Below are 23,930 nucleotides of genomic sequence, written 5' to 3' on the forward strand. Positions count from 1 at the left end.
TCAAATCGGGGAGGAAACAGCATCAGTACCGGGAAAGAATCATCAGCTGAATCATTGCTCATTTCCGCCTAGTTAATTCACGATAAAAAGTAGTCTGTTAAAAGGGGTTCACGGAGGTCTCGGGCGTCGAGGTTGATGCAACATGCGCGCTATGGCACGATCTGGTTAATGTCTCCCAAGCTTAAGTGCCAATCAAGATTAGAGTGCCATCGTCCATTTCAATTTCTTGGCCACTTTTCTTTACAGAATGTTGTCAGATACCCAACCAATCTCTTTCTGATCCAACCCAGAGTCAGCTAGCGACGGCGACCACGGCGTCCCTGCTTTCGTCGAGTAGAGTCGGAAGGGGTAGGAGTAACGTCTTCGATGCGTCCGATCTTCATACCGGCACGGGCGAGGGCACGGAGAGCAGCCTGACCACCAGGACCGGGCGTCATCCTTCCGTTACCTACACGAACATACAATTAGCTTATCAGTCTAAAATTCATTCATGCCTGGTGATGATCATACCGCCAGTTCCGCGAAGCTTGATGTGCAGAGCGTTGATGCCCTTTTCTTTGCATTTGGCGGCAGCATCCTGGGCAGCCAACATCGCGGCATAAGGGGAGGATTCATCTCGATCAGCCTTGACCTTCATGCCACCCGTTACACGAGCAATTGTCTCGCGGCCACTGGAAACAAGTGTCAGTCCTGGGAACTCGGCCTTTGGGAGTCACAGGCCTTTGCCGAGCCCTTGGTTTCGGAGATGGAACGAACCTCATGTCAGTGATGTGGACAAACGTGTCGTTGAAAGAGGCAAAGATTCGGGCGACTCCGAATACAAGCTCTTGAGATAACAATTAGATCATGCTAAGACGGACACAACTGTTGATCATACCATTGTTAGCCAAGCCCAAGGAGACAGTTTCCTTAGGCTCAGGACTCTTCTTAGTAGTCACTTTCTTGGAAGACATTCTGTAGAGTGAAGCAATCCAGTCGGGACGCAACGTCGGGTGTTGGGATGAGAGACATCCAGGAAGCCAAATTTGCATCGTTCGTTAATGAATTTATTCAACATGACGCCAAGTCACATGGCAAACATCGGTGACCTCTAGACTAAACCGTATCAGACTCGCCGTTATTTGATCTATGAAGTCGGCCTCCGATGGAGTCAGGCCGTGGGCAGAACTATCGGTGGCCGCGAGTCCCGAGGCCGAACTCTATGCTCTGGTCTGATATTGCATGGTGGATGCGTTTTGCCCGGCGTGCAACCTTGTGGAGACCGTGCTTTCTTGAGCTAGACACGAAAAACAGATCTGATATCCAAATGCCTTCTTGAGATCCAGAGGAGCCGTTACTGTAAGGGTGATGTCGTTATTGTGTGGTTGGAACGATGAATGCAAGCATGCATCGTGGAGATGGAGAGAGTAGAAGCGCACGGTGACCATGAAGAGGGCCGCAGTGATTCCACCGCTCTTCGTGTTTATGGTAAGGGACCTGGAATGGAATCATCAATACTACATTGAGTCTTTTCGATCCCCTCATTCAAACTGTTGTCGCTGGCCTTTCAGAGACTCCTGAGATGTTCGTTCATTCAGCCAACGCGCATAGGAGTATCCGTCTCTGAAGCAAGTGCAGATGAATGTCCACTTAATCATATTTGACAGCCTAGACTATACAAATCTACTCTGTAGGACTTTCTTACCAGGACTGACGTCGGATTCAGGACTTTGTGGCTTAGTCAACCCGACATGCACCCCATTTATTTACCAGGTCGTGGCCTGAGAATGACGATCATTTTGCTCCCCCTCATCAACTCTCAACTTCTCACCTGTCGACGACAACCTACAAAAGCCCGCCTTGTTACTCATCTTAATCAGTGTCAACCTAGTAAGTCTACCTCGTTTAGTAAATAGAGTAAATGAAGTTTGGGCTGACTGAATCAGACCTGAATCTGGAGTAAAAATGAGCACTGTTGTATCCACCACGGATGTTGAGCCCAACGGCGCGACTCCTACATCAGAACAGCCCAGCTTAGGACCTCATGCCGATGCCCAAGGGTCCTCAAACCAACCACAGCCGGATTTAAGCGGGCCTCAGCAACCCGAAACCTCTCCTCCATCCAGTCGAGAGGTCAAGTACCTCATCGTCGAAGACAACAAGGTAAACAGGAAAATCATGGGAAAGCTGTTCGGAAAGTTGGGGCTAGAGGGACAGTTCCACATGACTGAAAACGGCCAAGAAGGCGTCGACGCGTACAAAAGGAACCCGCAGCAGTGCAGGTTCATTTTTATGGACATATCCATGCCTATCAAGGGCGGCATGGAGGCGTCCAAGGAGATTCGAGACTACGAGCATGGACAGGGCCTTTCGCCTGCTGTCATTGTGGGTATGCACCCGCGGATGGCCGCCGGTGGGCAAGCTGACAGGCAGGTTGAGAGGTTCAAGAATGAGTTTGGGATGGATGATGTGATTGACAAGCCTGTTCGTACAGATGCATTGAAGTCTATTATTGAGAAGTGGCCTGTATGAGTTGTGGTATTTGGACCTCTCGAGACGCAATCATTCAACACCTTTTACATTCGTTGATTGGATTGACTGGTTTGAAATGGAGAGGAAGGCTTTGAAAAACATCGGCAGCTCCATTGATAGTGAACTCTTGTCATATCTCGTTCATCGCCTTAACATACACCTTGAATGCCACGCTCCGATCTATATCGGCCGTCACCAATCTCCATTTCATCTTTTTCAGTTAGCCTTCCACGCGTCGCGATCTGGATCATCTCAAAAGGTGGCTTTTTCCGGCTACACTCGATAGTTTACGCCCACTTTGCCTATCGCGTACTACCCCTGGATGGTGTTCCTGACTGGAACGCAAAGCATTCTAACCATCCATACTATAGAACAAAGACTTTGTGGCACCGGGGTCCCCATCCAGGTCTCGGCCCCAGCCGCCCACATCGGTTCCTGAATCAGGTCCTTGGCAGGGTGAGACATCTCAGGGTCGTAGTACCGACCACCCGTGATACTTTCTGAGGATTGTTTGCAAACTGGCGGTTCCTGGATAGCCTTCAGGTCCGGTGGCGTGTGGTTCCTGAGTGGCGACTTTGAGCATGCCACCATCGTCAAATCCTTGGCACGTTGGTATGCGTCGAAGAGTTAAAAAAGAGGCCCAAAACATATATATAGCTATCATCCGTCATTGTTTGCCTCATTCAATCTCATCAGCAACTCACTTCGAGCTTCTTCAGACATATAAAGCCCTGCCAAGAGTCCTCCTCTCAAGCAATTCTCGACCTTGTCTCAAGCCAACATCAACACTACACAATGATCTTCTCCCTTCAAGTCCTCACCGTCGCCCTTGCGGCCACTGTTGCTGCCCGCCCTGGAGACTTTGACAAGGGACGAAAGCCTGGCCCCAACCCACCAAGCAGATCTACCACCACCATCGCCACAACCACTAAAGTCGTCGCCACTACAACTACGAACCCTCCCCAGGCTTCAGCACCAGGATCCAAATTCTTCCCCTTCTTCCCTTTCCGGGGCCACAACAAAAACAATAACAAATGCTGGAGTGACTTCAAGGACTGCCGTCGAAACTCCGACTCTGCTTCTGGAGCATGCGTGTCTACCTACGCCGGTTGCATCGGGACTCAACCCAACTCCCGCATGCCAGCCACATCTGTCACTTCAGCTCCAGGAGGAATGCCTACATCCGGTCAGCCCCGCCCTCTTCCTCCGCTTTCGCACGTTGGCAAGCATCATGGCGGTGTGAGGAAGTGTAACCAGGCTTATTGGGCTTGCCGTGCGCAGTCTAGCGGGCAGCAGTCAACCTGTTATTCGGATCTCTCTACTTGTCTGGCAAACATTGGTAGTTCGGCTACTTCTACTGGCGTGCCTCCTAGTTCTACCGGTTCAGCTACTGTTTCGGCGACTAGCACCTCGGTGGTCGCTGCTGACCCTGCCGCTACCGGTCAAGACGACGGCGACGACGCTGATGATGACGATGACTCGTCGCCTTCTGGTGCCACTTCTTAAGGTCCTTGGCAAGTTGATGCACCCCGCTATGTCTCAGAGCTGATGTGCTCCAAGCAAAGGCTTTGGTTTCATTTCGCTCTGAAACTTCACTCTTTTTGTACAGTAATTTCTTAGCTATTTGACAGTCAACTCAGGCGTTAGAGATGGCGTTTTGGTCGCAAAGAATTGTTCGAGTTTGTGTGGTTTCTTTGGCTTTCGGTTTTCTTTCTGCTGGTCATCTTGGTCCAATTTTGGTGCGCCGTGTCATTTTCAGGGTTGTTTTGGGATTCTCTATACTTTTTAAGTCGTTCAATAAATATATAGATCGGATCTCTTGCATTCAGGAATCGCACAGCCACCATCCACTCCATAGTGATTCGGCTTTCTGTAGAGCTTGACCGAACTCTCTTCGCCATTCATCTTAAAAATAAACCTGATAGCAAGAAGATTCTACAATACTACAAGCTTCCAGAAGTGAACCAAAATCCTGTAACAGACCCCTACACAGGCAACTTTGTTCCGCACACATTAGCTAACCTACTGCGAACCCACCCACTATTAGGGAGGGGACTCAAGGACCGCCGGCACGACCCGACTTGTCCCAGTATTCGTCTCCCTGCGAGCGACAGGTACCAATGACGCAATAGTAGCCACCGCCGCGGTTCTGCTCGTTGGGGGAGAAGAGGATATACGGGCCGCGCGCAGTATAAGAGCCACCGCATGAGTTTCGCGCCGTCTCACGGACAGTATCAAGGTATTGTTAGATCCAACTGACACCTATCTTCGTGTAGGATGGACACTTACAAGCCGTGTGAGCGGTGTTATACCAGATACACACCGTTTCTCCTTTTCCTGCATTGCACGTATAGGAGTTGCCCGTGGTCCAGCTTTCCGACACGCTGAAGCCTCCTGAGATCCACGGCACGCCGCTGAAGTCGGAGCTCCATCCAATTGTGAAGGACTTTGACTGCATACTACCGACAGAGCATGACTCGGCAGTGCCGCAGTTGATGGTTTCCTAGTCAAACAAAGACAGTCAGCCCGATTCTAGACACCTCACGTGTGGTTATCCCGTGTGTATGGGCGAATATTTGAGCCGAGCACTTACCGAGAGTTGTTTATGGAGATAGTTCTGATGCGGGTTGCCTGCAAAATGTTAGACTGCGGCCTACTAGGTGACAAGACTACAAACATACCATCATCTACCAGGTTAGTGGTGGTGTACCAGGAACAAAACTGTCTCTTATCGTTCTGGTGCGTATCGCGTCTATGAGCTGAGTGCAACTCATGAGAAAGACCACGAGCCTCAAGAGCACGGAACGTCGCCTGCGACTCCGCGTCCTTGAAACAATGCGTAGCGTTACCCTTGACGCTGTCTGGAGTACCAGGCCACTTCACGCCAGAACACTGAACCAGTGAATATTTGGCGTTGAACGTCTTGGAGCACGAAGGCCCCCCCGAGAACTCGGGCTTCGAGTGGACTCGGTAGGTTGCATCGCCAACGGTAAAGTTTCCATTACCGTCTTTGTCGACATCCGAGAAGTCAATGGGGATGTCGGCTTCAAGGGTGCTGCCGCAAGATCCAGCAAGGAGGGTGCCCTTCTTAGGATCAAGGGCACTCACAGAAGAGTGGCCGGAGTCCTTCTCAAGGCGCCATACAAGCTGGACGTCGATGGCGGCATTCACAGCCCCAAAAGCTGCAAAGAAAGAGATGAGGCGCATGGCACAGGTATTGAGGAGGAAGATTTGATCTTAGTCGGGGCAAAGAATTCTATAGATGGAAATGAAGGTCTGGGGAACAAGTGAGAGAGTGATAAGCGGACAACTCGAGTTTATATAGGACATCAAAGGTGCACAACTAGATACAATTGCCGACCAATGGGTCCGTCCGTCGTGATGGTATCAAGTTTCTCCCATCTCACAACACCTTTATCCCGCTGCCTGAAATGTATGCATGGCCGCGATCCCTCATTAAATCCTCCGAATCATCCTTCACAAGTTATCAAGCGAGCAACAAGGGATGTGATTCGGTAGTTCATGCAAGGGTGTTGGCGCAAGGACCTTTGCAGGTACTGAGAAGATGTTGCACCGACTTCGTCAGTCGATATATGAAACCAGACTGTATATTAACAGTCCAAAACTGGTAGGATCATTCTGCCAGGGTGTCAGCAAACGAATGATGACTTGGTTGTTTGTGAAACAGCTAGAAATGACCACTGACCTACACTACCAATGAAAAGATGGAAATGTTTTCTTGTCTCGGTTAGATGAAGAAAAGCATGCCTAATCGCCTTTTCAGATGAGGCCTAGCAGGACGAGAAACAGCGAGCAGATATTTGATGGCTACGAGTCTGCCCACCCGGTCATCATGAGTACAAGGTCTCTGGAGGATCGAACAGCATGGATTCTGTGCGACGATCTTCGGGCTCAGTTAACCCATCAAGGGCCGGGCTGCAACTATAATAAAGAACAGATCTCAAACACAATATAACATCATGACCCGATGTTAACACAGTGGCGATTCTGTGCGACAGGTGCCCTTTCATGCGTGATGACGATGACGATTTGTGCATGGTGAGTTGATGACTTTCTTGTGCGAAAAACGGTGCTTCATTATGCGTAACGATAGTGACGAATTCTGCAAGATATCATTTTCGCACTCCTGCAAAGACCATCATTCAGGCAAAGGAATACCCTAGATGCTAACTAACATATCAGTCTATTCTCCCCTAAAGAAAATCAAGAGAGTAAAATAAGAATAAGTGAAAAGGGTTTTAAATTATGATATGACCTTATTATACTTTCATAACTGTATATATAATGCCTAACGGAACTTAGGTAACCCTCTTAGTGATCTGGCGTTTTGTCTGTCCCTTAACCCGTGTGCCATCTCAAAGGTGGTTTCATGGAAACCGGAAGATTGGATGCGCATTGAATTGCCCCATTAGGCATGCCTCAGCTTATTGACATCGGGTTATCTGATTTCATCAGCCTGCTGGGACAAAAGCAATTACTTTGGAACCAAAACAGGAATGTGCCTTCGCTCGATTTCGTAAAGTGGATGACAAGTTCCCGACGTGTGACGCGGCGCCGCGGATCTGCCTTACGCATCAACTCAAGTTCGCAGGTCACCTTCTCCGAACATACAACTCGAGTTGTCATCAAGCAGCTTCGTGTCCAGATGACTGACACCTGGGTCCGCATTTTGAACCACGTGGCGATTTTGTAGGGTGAAGTTTGTCGCCTGCCAACTTGATGCAGGCTCGGGACAAGGCCGTCGAGACCAGGTATGCAAGAATCAACTCTTTGGAGCGAGAATGTAGCTTAATTTGCTTTGATTCTATAGGAGAAGGAGGCCGAAACCAAGGAGGTGGAGGTGGAGGCCGTTAAGGCCGAGGCCTTAATGGCCATGAAGCACATAAGTCAAATAGACCCCCCCGCCATAGATCTTAAAGACTAACCGAGCGACGCAAAAGGAATAGAAATATAGCTAGAGTCTTGTGATTATTTTATTTCTCGCTTCTTTGATATATCTAGACAACTAATTTTGATAAAAAATGAACAAGAGTTGCAGCTAAACCTCGTCCATTGGCACCAAACTGCTTTCACCAGAGAAAGCAACCCCTAGCCGCACTACGCAACGAGCGGCTTGCGACATCCTCTTAGAAATTGGCCTGCACGCCATGGGCTGCGTTATCAGCCGGTCATTCAGCACCGTCGGAGTGACGGTCCTCAGACGAGCACAAAAACTCTACGTACGTCCCGAAACGACGGTTGAGCGACAATGGAAGTTATCCTTTGGTCCAACCATCCCCGAAATCCTCTCTTTCGCATTCGCTTCTCTCACCGCTTGCATTGGCCGGGCCGAGTCATGGAGATGAAGAGAGTGCAGCACGTTTCCTGTTGGGTCGAGACTGTGCATATCTCTCTCTCGGCCTCTGGGCTATGCTGGATGGATCCGCAGTGGTCATGTGGCCATGGCAGGAGGCTGCAGAGAAGCAGAAACAGAACAAAGTTGGAGAGTTCACAATACGTCCGAGCCAGCCAATTGCGCATGTTGGGTCCTTCGCATAAAGTTTGCCACCGATGCAGTGCTATCATCCGGGTTGGGGAAAAAGAGAGACGCTCAGGTCAACCCTTTAGCTTGTTTACCCAAAAGATGATAAACAGAGTACAATAAGAATAGGCAAAGAAGGTCTAAAGCTTTACTTTTATCATGATACATCTCTATTTAATTGTTGTGCTTAAGGGGAGCCAGGTAACTAAACCTCTTGGTGTTCTGGTGTCTTGTTTATTGACCTGCATGTGTAGTTCAAGGTTCAACGGTGCATCAGCCGGAATTCGGTGACTCAAACGGCAGTGAACTCTGTTTAGTATTTGTCCGTGAGTAGCATTATAAGTAAGGCAATCCACTCCAGGTAAACAAACAAATGCTTCTCCCACCATCATCAGCAACTCTCATCTTCCCTTTTCAAGACCCAAAATGGACGGCACATTTCATCGCTTTTCTGACCTCCCCTGGGAGCTTAGGGACATGATCTGGAATTTCGCTCTTCGGCCTGATGTTCCAGGCGTACACATATTCAAACTCTACAATTCAAAGCTAGATGACGATGTTGACAAGAACATTGACGTCTCCAACCCTTACGACTCTCATCATTTACGCCTTGCCGCTCCACAAAGCAACAAGTCATCCATTACCCGGAACCGCAACAACCCTTCTACATATTTCATCGACGGAGGCTTATGGACTGCTTGCAAAGAGTCTAAGCTCGTCATGGAGCGCCATTTTAATTGTGACAAGCGGAAATCTTCATCGGAAGATCGCATACGATGGCGCTCTGAGATATTAAAGACGGGGATGGATATGCCGGAGACAAGCTACTTCGCGTGTCATAATGGGAATTTACACTTCTTTACTGTTTTCCCTCACAAAGACCTCTTTATCCTTCGACCTCAGAACCTTAAGACAATCAACTGGTCCAATTTCGACTGGGACATTGTCCTTGGATCATATATGCATGACTTCGGAGGGCTTCAAAACATCGCTTTGGAATACAACCCGGAATGGGGGTATGATATCGAAGATGATATAGTTGACATGGCCATGGACATTGGCTCGCATTGTTCCGGAATTAACATCTGGATCGTCGACTACACCCTGAGGCGAAGAGATAGGGCATCTGTTGGGCAGAAACCTACATCTCATGGGGATGAGAATGTGGCTTTCCATCTGAACGGCCGGCGGTTGATCCCGGTTGACACATATCGAGATCGCGAAGAAGGCTGGATTGAGATCGAGAAAGTGAACGGAAAGCACGTTGAAAGGGTGGGGTTTAGCTCGACCTGTCTTGTCAACCACGTTTGTGATAAAATTTGGGATCTATGCGACATGTATGAGGAGCTAAACCCATTGGTAGTATCTGTAGGAGTGCTTGCTTGCGACACTACCTGAGCTTATAGCACACCATCGCTCGGCCTATAAGTCTACTTGTTGATATCGGGAAGTAGTCCTCGAAATGCAAGGCAGTTCTATTCTCAACGATGTCGCGTTGCAGGATGCATGTCCATAGCAAACTGATCGGGATACTCTGATGGACGAAAACACGCTAGTCGGCGACACCTGAATAGGTAGCGTGGTATTTGTTAGTCATTTTTAATTCGAATTTGGGCCATTTCCGAGGAAGTGTAGATATCGCGTGAACTCGGGATTTGGAGTTGAAGACTCCTCATGACCCCGAGGCTAAGTAACGACGGGCCAATGGGATCGTGGGAGACTGAGTTAAACCACACCACAGCAGAACCTATTAGGCTATTAGTGCTGAAGTAAGCCTTGGACCTTAGAATAGGAAATGGGGCCGTAAGTTATCTTCCACTCGGAAAAGCCTGTTTGGTTGACAAATCCAAGCTAGGCTCTCTTTTCGCTGTGGTTGAGCATCTCCTCGGGTAACAGATCTTCCGCAACTTGCTTGTATAGACGGTCTCAAATGCAACAGCTATTTTTAATTGGAAAATACAAATCATGGATGCTCGTAGCCACCTTCAACTGCACTTGGAAAAGATAAAATGAAGCTGGCTGGCACTTGGGATTTCCACAACAATCACTTCAGCATTCTCTCATCATAACAACCAATCTCTTCTTTAGCGACTACTGTCATCCACCCAAAACATTCATCATGATTTCACACACCATTATTCTCCCCATCCTACTTGGGGCTGTAAATGCAGCGAGCATTCCCAACATCTTCAAGCGAGACCTGACGGCCCAACTCACCGTCGGTAGTAGTTTGATCCCACTGAGCACAGGCGACGGAGCCAAAATTGTTGGCGATGCGCTCCGCCAAGTGTGCTCCCAGTTTGGCTGCGACTCCGGAACAACCGTCAACAATGGTCCATTCGTTGTTCAGTTTGAGGACTTTGGCGACAAGCTCGAGTGCACCTGGTCCGTCACCTGAAGTGGCAACTACGACAGTCTTGATGAAAGAGACTACATGATCAACATCCTTACGACTTCTCTCACTACGACGGCCGACGTTAGCAGCATCAAAGTCAGCATTGAGGACAACCCCTTGTGCACTAGCCAGGGGCAGCCCAGCTGCGAGACCCAGGTCCTTCCCGTCACCAAAGGTGTCAATTTCCAGCAAGTTGTACTCAATAAGGATGACGGAAGCAATACGGCTCAGTTGGACTACAGATTGTCTGTGGAATGCAAGGGATCGAGCGACTTTAATTGCCCGTCAGCCATTTCAGGGGCTCTGAAGGACGTCCTTGGCGGGATCCCTGCAGTTGGCGGTATTATTGCCGGTGTTTTCAGCCTCGCCTGTGCTGCTTAAAGAACTGAGGTGTGGGTGCACACGGTTTCGTCTGTTATAGTACAGTACAGTGAGGTGGTGGTGTGGTGTGGTGTGGACGCTGTGCTAGCAGATGTAACGCTCATCATCGATGACGTTGACACTCTCGCATAGCAAGACATTCGAGCCCACGTTTAGACAAGGCGATATTTTACGCGACATTACGGTGGAATTCATGGTGGAATTGGATGTTCATCTTGTCATCGGGCTCTTCGGATTGCCTTCGGGTTCTTTCACAAGCCTCGGCATCTTGAGAAACCTCGGTGTCTTGAGCACCGTTTCTAGGATTTGTAATTATTCGTTTATAGAACATAACGTTTGGATTTCTAAGCTTTGACACTATTTATTTATATTTAGATGAGGCTGAAAACGCTTAAACTTTGGAAGAGTGTGCATGATCAATCCGAACACCTCTCGCTTAACACATACATTATCACCTTCACTCTCAAAACCATCATCGTCAATATCATCACTACCAACAAAATACTTCACATCATGGCATCCCCGATTCATATCCCAGTTCTCACCATCTCACTTGCTCGCCACCTTGTCGGCTACAGCATCACCGAAGTCCTAGAGCAACAATGGGACCCCGCCAAAGTCCCTACCTCAACCACATCCCGCTTCGCGAACATCGGCTTCGATCTGGATGTCAACGGCGCCAACCTTGAGGATCTGAGGAAAGTACTGGCGGAGAGGCAATGGAGCGGGATTATAGTTGGATGGTGTACGCGCGGCCACGTTGAATTCACGGAACTGTTTGAGTCTGTTGTGGCTATTTGCGTAGACTACATTGTGGAGAAGAGGCAAGGCAATGCTTCCGCCAAGGAGCCCAAGCTTATCTTTTGTCGTTGTGCAGACGATGTGGTTAATGCTACGCTGCGCAACTTTCCCTTGGAGGACTAGGGGTCTAGTACAAAGTCCAATCCGACAATGTGAACCATCATTCTCACCACATAACGACATCCCCTACTTGTACCAATCGGTCCCTCATAAACTTTCCGTCTGTAAAGCAACCGCAAAAACATCCATTGTTAGGCAGTAGCGCACCCTATACCCCAGCTGAACACTGATTGAAGTTGCTGCGAGACGTTCAAGCCAGTTTCCACGGCTGCGTACGAGAACGGGACGGTCTTGCCTATCCATAAGTTCGCACCAGCTGTCGAAACATGAAATCTCTTTGGCCCCGCTGCCTTATCTTGAGCTCAGGTGGCTAAATTAGGATAGAGATGCCATGTTTTCCCATGTTTCCAAATGTACGGACGATGGAGGTGCCTTTGGTGTCAGAGATGTTGTCGTAGAAAACAGTTTGCGGCTTTGTTCGAGTGTCCGAGGAAAGTATGGATAAGGAATAGATGGAATCGCCAACAGAGAAGGCCGTGACCTCTTTGAGCATATTGGGATCCAGATCCTGGCCAATTTCGTCTGCTTCTTGGTCATTCTGAGTTGATGGTGTTAGCGACACACGCAACGATAATGGGACAGGTAAGAGGACTGGGCCTTACGTTGCGGTTGGTTTGACTAGAGAGACGAATGATTAGCCTGACAGTTCGCTGCGAAGAAGCCATCTGCGCGACTGCGCAACAGCGGGCATGAATGACTTACAGATTGGTTGAAGTAGTTTGCTAACGTTCGCAAAGACTTGTGTCAGTGGCTCTATTGCATGGACGAAGAAGATCAGGAGTGGGATGAGACTTACAAAAAAAAGAAGGCTTGGTGGTACGGTTCTTCAGACAATCAACCGCTAGCAATGTCATACTCTCAACGACAAATAGAACATGACAAGAAAACAGGCGGTTGAAACATGCCTCGGCCGGCTCGGTGGTGGTAATGCTGATAGAAGAAGGGAAAAGCAAAACCTCATGAATGACAGCCATGTCTGACTTGGGATTCCATGCCACCCATAGAACGGAAAGAACGTCCAGCCACGCGGGCAAAGAAATAAATGAGACGCCAGAGAAGGTATTAAGAGAATTGCATTCTTCTTTCTTTATAAATATAATTTATAAAAATTAAGATAAAATAATATAATAAAAAGGAGATTTTTATATATTTTTATCATAATTTATTAATTATATTTAGAGTAGGATTAAGTATTAAATTCGTCCTTATGGCTCGATTTTTCCTTGACCCAGGTGTCAGCTACCGCGTTTACATCCATTCATGGCTTGGGATGAGGTCATGTCCGTCAATTAGCAAGAACACCTGCAAACCTGTACTACCTACCTACCTAATGTCTCATTTATTTGTTAGATGCCCATCTGTTGCGTCCAAGTCAATTAGATCCTCGAGGCTGCACATCTGCACTAAACATTTTGATCTTGTGTCTCGCCATACATCGAATCGCCAGACCCAACAATTTTGTGCCGCCAACCTAGCTAGGGAATAAAATCTCGAAGGTGCACCGTGTCAAATGGTTTGGGTAGCAAGGAACGACCGTTCACACCTCAAGCGTGGACGCGCAGTTGCGGTCCCCGTCTATCCCTAGATTCAGGGAAGTTGCGATCCACATCAGCTGGGGGCTAGATATTGGTGGTCCAGTCTGGGAAGGAATGGCACGAAGTAATAAAACTCAAGTCATAAGCGAGGCAGAAGACTCTGATGTTTCATCCATCCACCCATCCATCGAAAGATATCAGAATTTGCACAACTGCAGCACCACGATTCAATCAATCATCACCAATCCCAAGCATTCGAGTACCGAAGCACGAAGTCCTCTACACCATCAAAATCTGCAAGAATTCGACTACAACAGCATCCGCCTCCGTCCCTGCCACCTCCGTCCCCGTCGCCTCCATCTCTCCCGTTACCCCCGAGCGAAACATGTTGAGTCATAATGCTCCGTCACTTGAAGACTAATTCAAAACAGACGGCCCAACTAGCGATGGGCGCAGAGCAGGCGGTCGATGGCGCTTCTTCGCGGCAGAATGCACGCAATGACAGGCTGTCATGCAAGGTCCCTGATAGCTCATTGAGAGAAGGGCAAGTGGGACGATATCGACTGAGCTGCCATGCATCGAACGTTCTGCGTTTGGGATCCGGGGGATTATTTAGGGTGATGATGTTGAAGCACTTGCCGTTGAGCTCGCTGATCATCAGTCCGACGCGTACCTGAGCTGAAGCTAGGTCAGAAGATTCGCTGCAATCGGTTGGATTCTCACCCTTGGTGCTCCGAGATGCCTCTGCTGGATGGCTATCGGTCTGACGCGTACCTGAGCTGTTGAAGCTAGGTCAGAAGACTCGTAGCAGTCGGTCGGATTGGGCTTGTCCCATAGCACCATGTTCGTCTGGGGGGCTGGCCCTCTTGCAAAGAGGTGCCGGCGGGCGGCGAAGTCGGACTCTGCAACCTCCACGTGGTGTCACCTGGGAACCTGGCCTTTAATGTGGCCAGAGCCAGTGCAGAGACGCAACCCCTATCCGTCAGAAAGCCCTTGCTAACGAGGACAGTCTGCACACCAACTCGTTCATGTTGAAGGGTTTGTTACTGGAGGGCTTGGTTGTTCATGTTTCGGGAGGCAGTGTTTCCACGGGCGGGCTGGGCTGTTGGAACTTCTCGAGCAGCGATGATGCGTCCGGTCCATCCAATGAGGCCAGGCCATCCCGGCGGGTTTGTGCATGACTGTGTGCGTGTGTGTAGTATATAGGTAAAACAAAAGGGGTGGTTATTGTCGAAATACATGAAAGATGAAGCGGAGGAGACTTGCTGAGTGCAATTCGAAGGGCATGAAAGTCAGTATAGACCATCAAAACTGAAAACAAAAACACTTCCAAAAAGAAATAATCCACAACCCTTGAACCAAGTTGCCATGTCATATCTATGACCTCCTCTCCACTTCCTTCTTCAAATCCGCATTGAATTTCTCCCAATTATCCAAGGACTTTTTACTGGAGCTGCGTCCGGGTGCCATAAGAAACGCCAAGAGGCCAGTGAAATCTTCCTTTTGCCTGAAGGTCGTGCCGCCTGGAGTCTTGGAGCTTGGCTGCCATGTGAACTCGTGCTTGCCCGAAAATATGGGCCATAGATTTCCATGCCATTCAAACGCGTCTGTTGAGTTTTGCTACTGCGTATTAGTAAGAGCTGCTGGGTGTGGTTAAACAGCGTACCAAGAGAGTTGGTGAGAACTTCATGGTCCCCAGGTCAACTTTGAGTTTATCCTTTGGTTGCAACTCGTCCGGCCTTTTCGATGCGTCGGCTGGCTCGACCTTCCATTTGTTCCATTCTTTATATCTTGAAAAATCCATGAACTAGCCTACTTAGTATTGTACTGGTTAGGGGGTGCTTTGGCTTACCACCGATCTGACAGTCTCCGGTGATGCCTGAATCTCGATCTCGGCGATCATGGTCTGAGTTTGGCCCATTTTGAGAATGTCTACGATGATGAAATTTTGTTCTTTGTAAAGTGTTTGATGCTGGATTCTGAAGCTGGCCAACACGTTGATATCACGCTGCCTTTATACATGGTCTCATCCCAAGATGTAAGACGGTGGCTTATGCAGACGGAGCATAAATCAAGCCGAAAAACGCCACCGAACTATCTGATTGGCTTACACTCTCCGTCAAGAACTGATTGTCCCGCACCACTGGCTCTATTTAACATCCTGGGTGCAATGCACTGTAAGCTGAACAACACCCAGAGGTTTCGCTGGACGAATGGCATTTTATTTAGGACCCGGCTTTGTCGGAAGTTGCTGACCAAAGAGTCCAATTTGAGGAGCTAGAGCAAGGTCATTTCAATCGCTTGATGCTCTCGGCTAGAATGAGAGATGGGAAGCTGACTGCCTTAACGTTATGCCTCCACGCGTCAGGCTTGAGCCGGCTTGCACCCGTATTTCCCGCTCGATAGCGGCAAGACTGTCGCTTACGAGAACCTCAAGTTCAAGTTGACAGCTCCCCCTCCAGCATTGAAACTCGCGTCGAAGCTAAGTTTTCATCTAAGAGCGCCTTTGGTCTCATGTCAAGACAGTGTCAGCACGATGAAGCCGCCGTTTCATCACCATGAGTCGCAGGCCTGCCATCCAAGCACTGCCGGTTCTCGTCATGGTGGCTCACTCGAGCTGGCTCTTTCAACCAATCACATCATATCCGGTATGGTGTAGTGGCTAACATTTCGCGCTCTCATAACCTGAGGGAATAGCACCGCGGAGCCCAGGGTTCGATTCCCTGTACCGGAGTTTCTTTTTGCTCTTTTTGTCCCTTTTGCCATGTTCACCAAATCATCATCATGATGTTCACCTTCATGATGGAAGAACAGTCAACAGGCTTAAGTTAGACACAATTACCGTCCATCCCTTTTTATCTCTTCGTCTATCACCTCGGTACTGCCTTGACAAGTTCCAGGCACCATGAATTCAGGCCAAGACCGTTCCTACCTGCCTGCCTCACCGAAAAACATGGTGGATCCTAAGCCTTATGATGAACAACTGTAAACATCGAGTTCTTTCACGTCATCACCTTCAATTCACTCTCTCTTCTCCCGTCCACAGGTCACTCATTCGAACTGCAAAATGGGAGGCTCCAAACGAACACTGGCCGAGATAGTCGACGCCGATGATATCGACGATATCCCTCTCCTTCGCATCCGTCGTCCCCGTATCGAACCCGCTGCATATCCTCCTTCGACCGAGCCCTTGAGTCCGTCCCCTCTATCGCCGCCGCAATTGTCGCGTCACAGGCTTGCGACAACACCTCTCTAACTTCGCGACAGGCCAAGATGAGATCACCGCCCGCGTCAATGAGTTCAATGAACTTCGCCTTAACAGCCTCCCTCTCAATCTCATGACACCCGAGTTCAAGCGCTACATCTTCTGGCATTCCAACCACCGCCTAGAACGAGCCAAACGCGATGGCGCCACCCTCGCCGACATCTCCATCGGCCAAGAATGTCTCCCAACTTGGCCTACGCATACCTGGGATCCGCGCGAAGAGTCTCTTCACCACAACATCCAGTCCCGCCTCTTGACTCACGAAGCCTCCGGCCATGCCAGCATTCTCATACGGCAAGACATCATTTGGAAGTCGAACCGGAAGCTCGATGAAGCAAGAGCCTTGGGTCACCAATTGGAGGACATTCGCATTAGCGAGGGTCTGCTGCCTGTCTAGGGGACCGCAGCACACCATGTCTCAATGGCATTGTACTCTAATAATGACGATGAACGAACAAGCAGCCAGGAGTCCGAAGAGAGCAGGGAGGATCTCTCCTTTTTCGGCAGCCCCGATGCCTCAGATGCCGTCGCCCAAAGCGGATCTTCCGTCACTACGAATGCGCTCCCATCTGATCCGCTGGGTCCTGATACTGGTTCCGGCTCCGATACTGACGTGGACACGGATTCCAGCGACTCGGACGGTTTCGATGATCAAGTCTCTGTTGACAATTATCTCTCGGACGAACCTTACTACTCGGAATACGACGAAGAGCTGAATGTTCTCCACGGTGCCCAAATCGCTGGCCTCTCTTCCTTTCATTCTCGCATCGATCTCGAGGTTTTTCTAGCCGAGGATGAAGATGAGGTTGAGGACTTGCCAGAGATGCAAATGGTCGTCGACAGAGACTCTTTTGAGCAACATTTCGGGACTGCTGGTGCTGTCGATGTTGAGCTTCATGGGGCTCGTCTTCGCTGCACTGGGGAGCTGTTTGATCACGATGAGGTCGCGAGCTCGTTTTCATCTGAAGACGAGGACGAAGACATGGATCCCTTGATCTATGAGTAAGGGGATGGGCATGATGGGTGGAGAGTGGTTACAAAGATTGCTTAGAAGTGAGGACGGCGTACTGGATCGTGGGCCAAGACCTTCACTTGCCTTTCAGAATTGCGTGTAATGATAGCCATTAGCCAGCGTCTTGTCGCATTTGGTTTCCCTTCTTATTAGTTCTCAATACTAGCACTTTGGAGATGTTGATGCAGTTTCTCAACTATCTCCTCGCGGACTTTTCTCGGGCCTTGGAGATTGTCACAGAGCCTGAGGTGACGTTTGTTAGCACAAACTCTCAAGCTGCATGTACTCCTTGGGCTCACTCTGACGCCATCGTATCTAGAAACAGGTTTATTCGACCCTACCACTGACTTACGTAGTAGACCTGAAGAAGGTTATGGATGTCTTATGAGGTCTACATGACGTTTTCTGTCGTAACTCATGAGTTTCCCGAAGATGAGTGAGTGCCTGCTGTTTCCAGACAACAGGAGGATGCCAGTCTTGGATAACTGAAATATGCAACGTGAAATCTATCACCAGAGCAGCAGATGCAGAGACAAGGAACTGTATGCTTCCAGATGTTCATTATGAAAAGCTGACACATGCCGTGTATTAAAGCGCCAGCCCACCATCTATAACCATGACCCAAAGCCAAAACCATGCAATGCAATACAATCCTATGTCATAACGTCAAGGTCCAACTTATCAAGAGATATACCGTTGACATCAGCCACGATACCAGAAACAGTCTCAGGCATCGCCCACAACACTTTGTACAAAGGACAATCCAATCCAGCACTGCATCGATGTTCTCGATCCTCACTTACCCTCTTGATCCGATCTTCCAGAGTCGATACCGTGTGGATCTTGAAGGGTTGTACTGACGGCCAGAGTTTATGTGTTTCCAGACAACGAAAGTATGCGGCGATGCGAGTTTCGGTCGTGCATAGTGAATCGAGAACATCACTTGAACATCTTCGGCAGCGGTCATCTCTCACGTCACGGGAAGGTAGTCGTCCACATTTCATACAGAGCTTCTGTTCGGTGGTGTAGCTCTTCTCGTAGCTTCCTAATGTGCGCTCGTTCCACTGGATTGCGAGGTGGATCTGATCCAACACTCTCGAAATCTCACCAGCCAGGGCATCTGGCCGTTCGTCAGTTTCATACACATAGCTTGAACATGAGTGAGAACAAACCTTTTATCTCAAACGGCAAGATGGCAGTCATCTCGTGCTTAGACCACTCCGAGTCAAAATCCAAATTCAGATGCGGCACAGCTCCTTTTGACACACTTGAGATTGATTCAGTCGATCGGAAAAAGTACGCAGCCGTTAGAAGCAGTCCAATATCCTTGGGATCAGACACGTTTTCGATTCCGGACAGCCAGGTGGAAATCCAAGGTCGCAGGGCAACGTTGCAGCTGTACTTGTCGCTCTGTCTCGCCACCGCCGCCAACAGAGCAGGCTTGAGACTAGAAAACTTTTCGCTGTACTTGAAGTGAATAATAGAGAGGATAATCTCCATAGCCTCGGGGTCGTCTTCTTGGAGTGTAATCTCAGGACACTCTCCCTGTCGAACCGCAGCGCCTTCTTTAAAGTTGGATCCAAAGAGTGATTCAAAGTACGGTGAGGCAACGCGCAGGATGGTAGTTGAGACGAGACATTTCATGGACGGTTTTGTGCGATGATGTACCACGAGGATGGCATCGCCATTTGGATATAGTTGTAGCATTGTAGTGGGTTCGTGGGTTTCTTTGCTGTGTAGACTGGGTATCTCGACAAACTGACCATCCATTGCAGCAAAAAAGGTTTCAAGAAATAATCACGGAGAGAAGAAGAGTCAGTAAGAAAGAAAATCCCCACAAGGAAACAACACCAGCACACCCTTATGTAGCCCCAGAACCTCGGCTTACTTTTATCTCCATCCCACACTCCTGGGTCCGTGATGGGTGTGGTCCAAGACGGTAATTGGTGGCGAGAATTTTCGCAACAAAGAGTCATGTTTCTAAAGGAGCGGTCAACTGACGTCTCCCATGACTCGGCCGTTCGGAAACGGGCGCAAGGTCAAGTCCCCTCAACTGTCACGTCCGTGTCGTGTGTGGCTCCAGACGAGGCGTGAAGGTTTCCGGCTAAAGTGGAGGCTCTGCAGCTGAGTGGCAGGGCGGACCAAAGGGTCCAGTTTGTTTGTTTTATTTTTAATGACTCGTCTTGGAAGTTTGTTTGGCGGTTTTTGAAACGTTGGTTCCGGTTCGTTGGGACGTGGCCTATCACGCGGGACGGACGATATGGGGTTATAGTGTGAGTCTGAGCGGTCTGTTGCGAATATTTTCGGAAGTTTTATACGCTAACTAGTTTGATCAGATAATCAATCATGATATCAGATATCGCAGAGCCTCTCCTATATCGGCAGTCATTCAACTCCAAGTCGTTGTCCGGTATCTATTGCCGTCAATGATGCGATGAACTAGTGGGAAAACCAAGGCGACTCTTCGGATATCTCAGTCTCTCTTATCCTCTCTGTAGATCTATGTCGAAATCTATCTATCGTGATAGTGAAGCGATGACGTGATGGCACCAATACTACGCACCCTGGAACAGACCCACGGTCCTGATCTGTATCAGGATATAGAAAGAGCCCAGCCTGCTACAAAACCCCTGCTTTTTCTGGAGATACACATCGGGCCGAGACAAAAACTCCACTGAAAGCGCTGATGCAATTTCTATGTTGAAGATGCGAGAATGGGGGTTGATAAGAATGCCATGCTCGTGAGCGAGGGTGAAGACTTTGATATAAAACGGGGTGCTCCTTTGCGCATACTTTGACCAGAGGCTGAAAAATATCATCAATAATATCCTCTTGTCTTTTGTTTGCCAAACATTCAAAATGGCTGAGCCACAGGCTAATGGCCTTTACCAAAAGGCGCACGATATTTTTCGTGGTACCTACGTCCAGGCTGTACTGCTGGGTCTCATCAGCTTTACTCAGCCCGGCATATGGAATGCCATGAACAGTGAGCTAATCCTCTTCTATTCAAAGTTTGGACATTGATTAAGATTTTTCTTCAGGTCTTGGAGCCGGTGGGCAAGCTGAACCATATGTCGTCAACGCCGCCAATGTCATAACCTTTGTGTAAGTCGGCAGCCCTGCGGCCCCATCAGATGCTATACCCGTGAACTTTATCTAACAAATATGCACATAGGGTCATGTTCGTTCTATCTCCTCTGGCTAGCATCGTCGGAAACATCATCGGTCTTCGCTGGCTCGTCGTGTTTGGCACAATTGGCTACGTGCCGTACTCGGCGGCGCTATATGTCAACTCCACGAATGGAACGCAGTGGTTTCTCATCTTTGGAGCTGTGACATGCGGCCTCTCGGTAATTATATCCGGCATGGGAAATTTCCATTTGCTTTATCTGACCAAACACAGGCTACCGCGCTATGGACTGGCGAAGCGGCCATGGCTGTTGGATACCCTGAGATTCGAAGACGAGGCATCTGCAGTAAGTCTCGACAGGACTCGATACTTTCAGTTGCTCTAACATTATTTTCTAGTCGGAATATGGCTAGCCCTTGGAAAGCTCGGTTCCATCATTGCCTCAGCCATCCAGCTCGCCCTCAACAAGGACAGCTCCTCAAAGGGCGCCATCTCCACCAAAACGTACCTCGTCCTCATCGCAATCCAATGCCTAGGTCTCCCGCTTGCCCTCCTGCTTGCACCATCACACAAACTCGTCCGCTCAGATGGAAAGAAGCCAACATTTGGCTCGACAAATCGCACCTTCAAGGCTCAAGTCCGAGGATATCTTGCCCAGTTCCGTCGTCGTGAAGTTCTCCTCTTGATACCGGCTTTCATCACGGCTCAGTGGGGAGTCACATACCAAGGAAACTACCTCGCCGCTTATTTCACAGTGAGGGCGCGCACACTGGCAGGCTTTCTTGTAGCCATTGTCGGTGCTATCGTCAATGTCATCGCTGGTTGGTGGCTTGACACAAAGCATCTAAAGAGGTCAACTCAGGCCCGAAGCATGTGGTACTTTCTCCTGGCTCTGTTTACTCTTGTTTGGATTTGGAACCTCGTTATTCAAACTCGATGGGCAAAGGAGAGCCCTGGAGACATTGACTGGAGCAGTCGCAATTTTAGAGTGGGCGTTGCGATTTTTATCCTCTACAGGTGAGTGACCGGATTGAAGTCGTCCCTGACCCTTGCATGGACTAACGACAATAGGATTGCGTACGAAACTGTCGGCATCTGGCTGTACTGGGGTCTTGGAACATTCGACACGGACCTCGATGCCATCACACTCTCTATGGCAGTCTTGAGAGGCGGTGAATCACTTGGCTCGGCGTTGGCGTACGCGGTTGGCTCAGTCCGGAGCGCATCACTCATGACGAATCTTATTGTCGCTACTGTTGTATTTTACGCTGCTGTGCCGTTCACAACTTGGGCGGCCCACTTGATCAAGGATCGCGATGTGGTGGAGGGTGATAATGGCAGTGAGAATGAGGGAGAAGCTTCCAGCTCACAGGGCACGGAGGATCAGGCCGTTGAACGCGTGACTACAATGGCGAGTCTCAAGAACTGAGCTCATAGTTATTCTTATCTATTGGAAAGTCACTTGAGCATCTTTACGGAGGGTTAGTGTCTTGGGCGAGATTCCCTTTACCTCCAGCCCTTCAGCGCCACAGCCAATTAAACAAATTGTCTATCCCGCAGCCAGGATTTCTGAGCTGTCGTTGTTAATTTCAAGTAGTAAGATTACTGGTATATATGGAGGCGTTGACGAACGGATGTACGTTGGACCGAAACCGTCAGATCAATAGGCAAATCACTCAAACCTAGAAGCGCTTCCCGCATCCCACCACCATCAGAAGTCATGTCGAGTAGGCTAGCAGCTCAGATCCATCGCCCGCTGCGCGCAGTCTCCGTGTGGACCAGCAAACCTATCTACCAGCGCAGAAGGTTCCACGAGCGAAAAGCTGACTTGGTTACACTCGACGCCAACGGATCACTCGAGACACGCAAGCTCGATGTCATAACTGGGGACCCCCACGAAGCCTACGTTATAGTCGATCGGAACGTCGGCTTCGCCATGAGATCAGCCATCATGAAGCAGACTGAATCGTCTCTTGCTACAAATGCAGAAAGGGTTCCCTTGGTGTTCCACCACCACTCACGCCATTTCGCTCACCGTGCGTGCAACATGCCCGTACACTTATGACCGCAATTGACGGTATTCCAAGATACAGCACCCTACCCGCGGATTATCCTTGAGCATGACCTTCCGCATCAAAACCCGGGAGCCACAAGTCCTGCGACCCTCTGGCTGTGGGGAGCGACGCACTCCATCACCTTGGATGGAACCTCTGATGGTGAGTTCTTAACCGCTAAACAAGTAGACGATACTCAATTGCAAGTAGCCAAGTTTGAGGAGGCTTGTAGAGAAAGCCACGAAAGGCTTGAGGGGGCTGCTAAATTATTGAAGCACAAATGATTGGCAAAGGGCTGAATAGGAGATGTACAGCGTCACCTGGCATGACTACCAGGAAAACAATGAGTGACCCAGTCTTGTATACTGTATATCAGGATAACACCCTAGACTGCAAAGCATGCCACTTCGCATATTGTACTCTTGCACCTTCATTGAGCGTCCCTCATGGAGTGCTATGCTTCCCCTAGGACTCCTTAGTCTTCTTGATTCTTGACCAAGGCCTCGGCGATAGATCGATAGTAATTCCCCAGATCCTCAGGCGTCCATCGTCTCGTAGCCACAAGCACATGAGCATCAGAAAGCTCCTCGTTAAACTCGGCCTCGCTTTCGCCATTTGTCCTCTTTTGCAGCTGGTGCCCATTCATCTTGAGAAACATGTCTGCTGCGTAGAGGGCAGTGCGTTTGTTGCCGTCCTGATATGAATGGTCGAGAGCAATCTTTTCCGCAAGAACGCCAGCCAGTACAAACAAATCTTTCTGTCCGTAGTGCTCGTGGTTGACTGGTGAGTTGACGGCTGATTCCAACATGGCTGGCTGCGTTGGGGATGCTTTTGCAATGTGACGCATGTGCAGCCTCTTGACTTGTGCAACAGTGAGGAAACGGCAGGGAGCGGCTGAAGACATGATACGTAGAGGGGAATGTTCAAGGCTATATGTCTAGTAGATTGGTAGCTCTAGGATAAATGGGCTTCTCATCAAATGATTATGAAGGACGAGGCATTTCAAGGATTGAGCACGGCCAATCGGTTGACACGGAAAGACTGGGGTTTAGGCAGAAACCGGAGGTTTAACGAACAGAAATGCTGGATAGTAACTGAAACTCATGCATTGAGCGAGAAAATGCGTTCATCATGGAGATTTCATGTACGCCTTAGTTTAAACCTTCAAGCTGTGACCATTTGCA

The 23,930-nt window shown here is 49.1% G+C and overlaps 13 protein-coding genes across 13 annotated transcripts; 7 read left to right on the top strand and 6 right to left on the bottom strand.

Annotated features, from left to right (window-relative positions):
• Positions 1 to 296: 296 nt before the first annotated feature.
• On the bottom strand, positions 297 to 953 carry NECHADRAFT_85993 (40S ribosomal protein S14; the record flags this gene model as incomplete). Its single annotated transcript, XM_003047765.1, has 4 exons — positions 297 to 448; positions 511 to 671; positions 757 to 826; positions 878 to 953. 4 exons carry the CDS (start codon positions 951 to 953, stop codon positions 297 to 299), a joined length of 459 nt encoding a protein of 152 aa, XP_003047811.1.
• A 991-nt stretch (positions 954 to 1,944) lies between these two features.
• Positions 1,945 to 2,511, top strand: NECHADRAFT_85994 (uncharacterized protein; the record flags this gene model as incomplete). The annotated part of the gene is made up of 1 exon (XM_003047589.1): positions 1,945 to 2,511. One exon carries the CDS (start codon positions 1,945 to 1,947, stop codon positions 2,509 to 2,511), a length of 567 nt encoding a protein of 188 aa, XP_003047635.1.
• A 795-nt stretch (positions 2,512 to 3,306) lies between these two features.
• On the top strand, positions 3,307 to 4,017 carry NECHADRAFT_85995 (uncharacterized protein; the record flags this gene model as incomplete). Its single annotated transcript, XM_003047590.1, has 1 exon — positions 3,307 to 4,017. One exon carries the CDS (start codon positions 3,307 to 3,309, stop codon positions 4,015 to 4,017), a length of 711 nt encoding a protein of 236 aa, XP_003047636.1.
• A 550-nt stretch (positions 4,018 to 4,567) lies between these two features.
• Positions 4,568 to 5,718, bottom strand: NECHADRAFT_85996 (uncharacterized protein; the record flags this gene model as incomplete). The annotated part of the gene is made up of 4 exons (XM_003047766.1): positions 4,568 to 4,732; positions 4,835 to 5,014; positions 5,105 to 5,142; positions 5,193 to 5,718. The coding sequence occupies 4 exons, from the start codon at positions 5,716 to 5,718 to the stop codon at positions 4,568 to 4,570; spliced, it is 909 nt and encodes a 302-aa protein (XP_003047812.1).
• A 2,761-nt stretch (positions 5,719 to 8,479) lies between these two features.
• On the top strand, positions 8,480 to 9,451 carry NECHADRAFT_85997 (uncharacterized protein; the record flags this gene model as incomplete). Its single annotated transcript, XM_003047591.1, has 1 exon — positions 8,480 to 9,451. One exon carries the CDS (start codon positions 8,480 to 8,482, stop codon positions 9,449 to 9,451), a length of 972 nt encoding a protein of 323 aa, XP_003047637.1.
• Positions 9,452 to 11,342: 1,891 nt separating this feature from the next.
• Positions 11,343 to 11,753, top strand: NECHADRAFT_50811 (uncharacterized protein; the record flags this gene model as incomplete). Its single annotated transcript, XM_003047592.1, has 1 exon — positions 11,343 to 11,753. The coding sequence occupies one exon, from the start codon at positions 11,343 to 11,345 to the stop codon at positions 11,751 to 11,753; it is 411 nt and encodes a 136-aa protein (XP_003047638.1).
• Positions 11,754 to 12,060: 307 nt separating this feature from the next.
• Positions 12,061 to 12,724, bottom strand: NECHADRAFT_85999 (uncharacterized protein; the record flags this gene model as incomplete). Its single annotated transcript, XM_003047767.1, has 3 exons — positions 12,061 to 12,288; positions 12,453 to 12,472; positions 12,547 to 12,724. The coding sequence occupies 3 exons, from the start codon at positions 12,722 to 12,724 to the stop codon at positions 12,061 to 12,063; spliced, it is 426 nt and encodes a 141-aa protein (XP_003047813.1).
• Positions 12,725 to 14,348: 1,624 nt separating this feature from the next.
• NECHADRAFT_86000 (uncharacterized protein) lies at positions 14,349 to 15,206 on the bottom strand (the record flags this gene model as incomplete). The annotated part of the gene is made up of 4 exons (XM_003047768.1): positions 14,349 to 14,466; positions 14,670 to 14,905; positions 14,952 to 15,092; positions 15,138 to 15,206. The coding sequence occupies 4 exons, from the start codon at positions 15,204 to 15,206 to the stop codon at positions 14,349 to 14,351; spliced, it is 564 nt and encodes a 187-aa protein (XP_003047814.1).
• Positions 15,207 to 16,352: 1,146 nt separating this feature from the next.
• On the top strand, positions 16,353 to 17,556 carry NECHADRAFT_86001 (uncharacterized protein; the record flags this gene model as incomplete). Its single annotated transcript, XM_003047593.1, has 3 exons — positions 16,353 to 16,479; positions 16,553 to 16,897; positions 16,958 to 17,556. The coding sequence occupies 3 exons, from the start codon at positions 16,353 to 16,355 to the stop codon at positions 17,554 to 17,556; spliced, it is 1,071 nt and encodes a 356-aa protein (XP_003047639.1).
• Positions 17,557 to 18,170: 614 nt separating this feature from the next.
• On the bottom strand, positions 18,171 to 19,332 carry NECHADRAFT_86002 (uncharacterized protein; the record flags this gene model as incomplete). The annotated part of the gene is made up of 3 exons (XM_003047769.1): positions 18,171 to 18,215; positions 18,366 to 18,682; positions 18,735 to 19,332. The coding sequence occupies 3 exons, from the start codon at positions 19,330 to 19,332 to the stop codon at positions 18,171 to 18,173; spliced, it is 960 nt and encodes a 319-aa protein (XP_003047815.1).
• A 1,089-nt stretch (positions 19,333 to 20,421) lies between these two features.
• NECHADRAFT_50770 (uncharacterized protein) lies at positions 20,422 to 22,121 on the top strand (the record flags this gene model as incomplete). The annotated part of the gene is made up of 6 exons (XM_003047594.1): positions 20,422 to 20,548; positions 20,604 to 20,667; positions 20,738 to 20,912; positions 20,966 to 21,038; positions 21,091 to 21,709; positions 21,764 to 22,121. The coding sequence occupies 6 exons, from the start codon at positions 20,422 to 20,424 to the stop codon at positions 22,119 to 22,121; spliced, it is 1,416 nt and encodes a 471-aa protein (XP_003047640.1).
• A 291-nt stretch (positions 22,122 to 22,412) lies between these two features.
• Positions 22,413 to 23,030, top strand: NECHADRAFT_86004 (uncharacterized protein; the record flags this gene model as incomplete). Its single annotated transcript, XM_003047595.1, has 3 exons — positions 22,413 to 22,728; positions 22,780 to 22,908; positions 22,957 to 23,030. The coding sequence occupies 3 exons, from the start codon at positions 22,413 to 22,415 to the stop codon at positions 23,028 to 23,030; spliced, it is 519 nt and encodes a 172-aa protein (XP_003047641.1).
• Positions 23,031 to 23,221: 191 nt separating this feature from the next.
• On the bottom strand, positions 23,222 to 23,876 carry NECHADRAFT_86005 (uncharacterized protein; the record flags this gene model as incomplete). The annotated part of the gene is made up of 2 exons (XM_003047770.1): positions 23,222 to 23,683; positions 23,823 to 23,876. 2 exons carry the CDS (start codon positions 23,874 to 23,876, stop codon positions 23,222 to 23,224), a joined length of 516 nt encoding a protein of 171 aa, XP_003047816.1.
• Between the last annotated feature and the right edge of the window lie 54 nt (positions 23,877 to 23,930).

This window comes from Fusarium vanettenii (assembly GCF_000151355.1).
Source record: "Fusarium vanettenii 77-13-4 chromosome 10 genomic scaffold NECHAsca_14_chr10_3_0, whole genome shotgun sequence".
Lineage (NCBI taxonomy): Eukaryota > Fungi > Ascomycota > Sordariomycetes > Hypocreales > Nectriaceae > Fusarium > Fusarium vanettenii.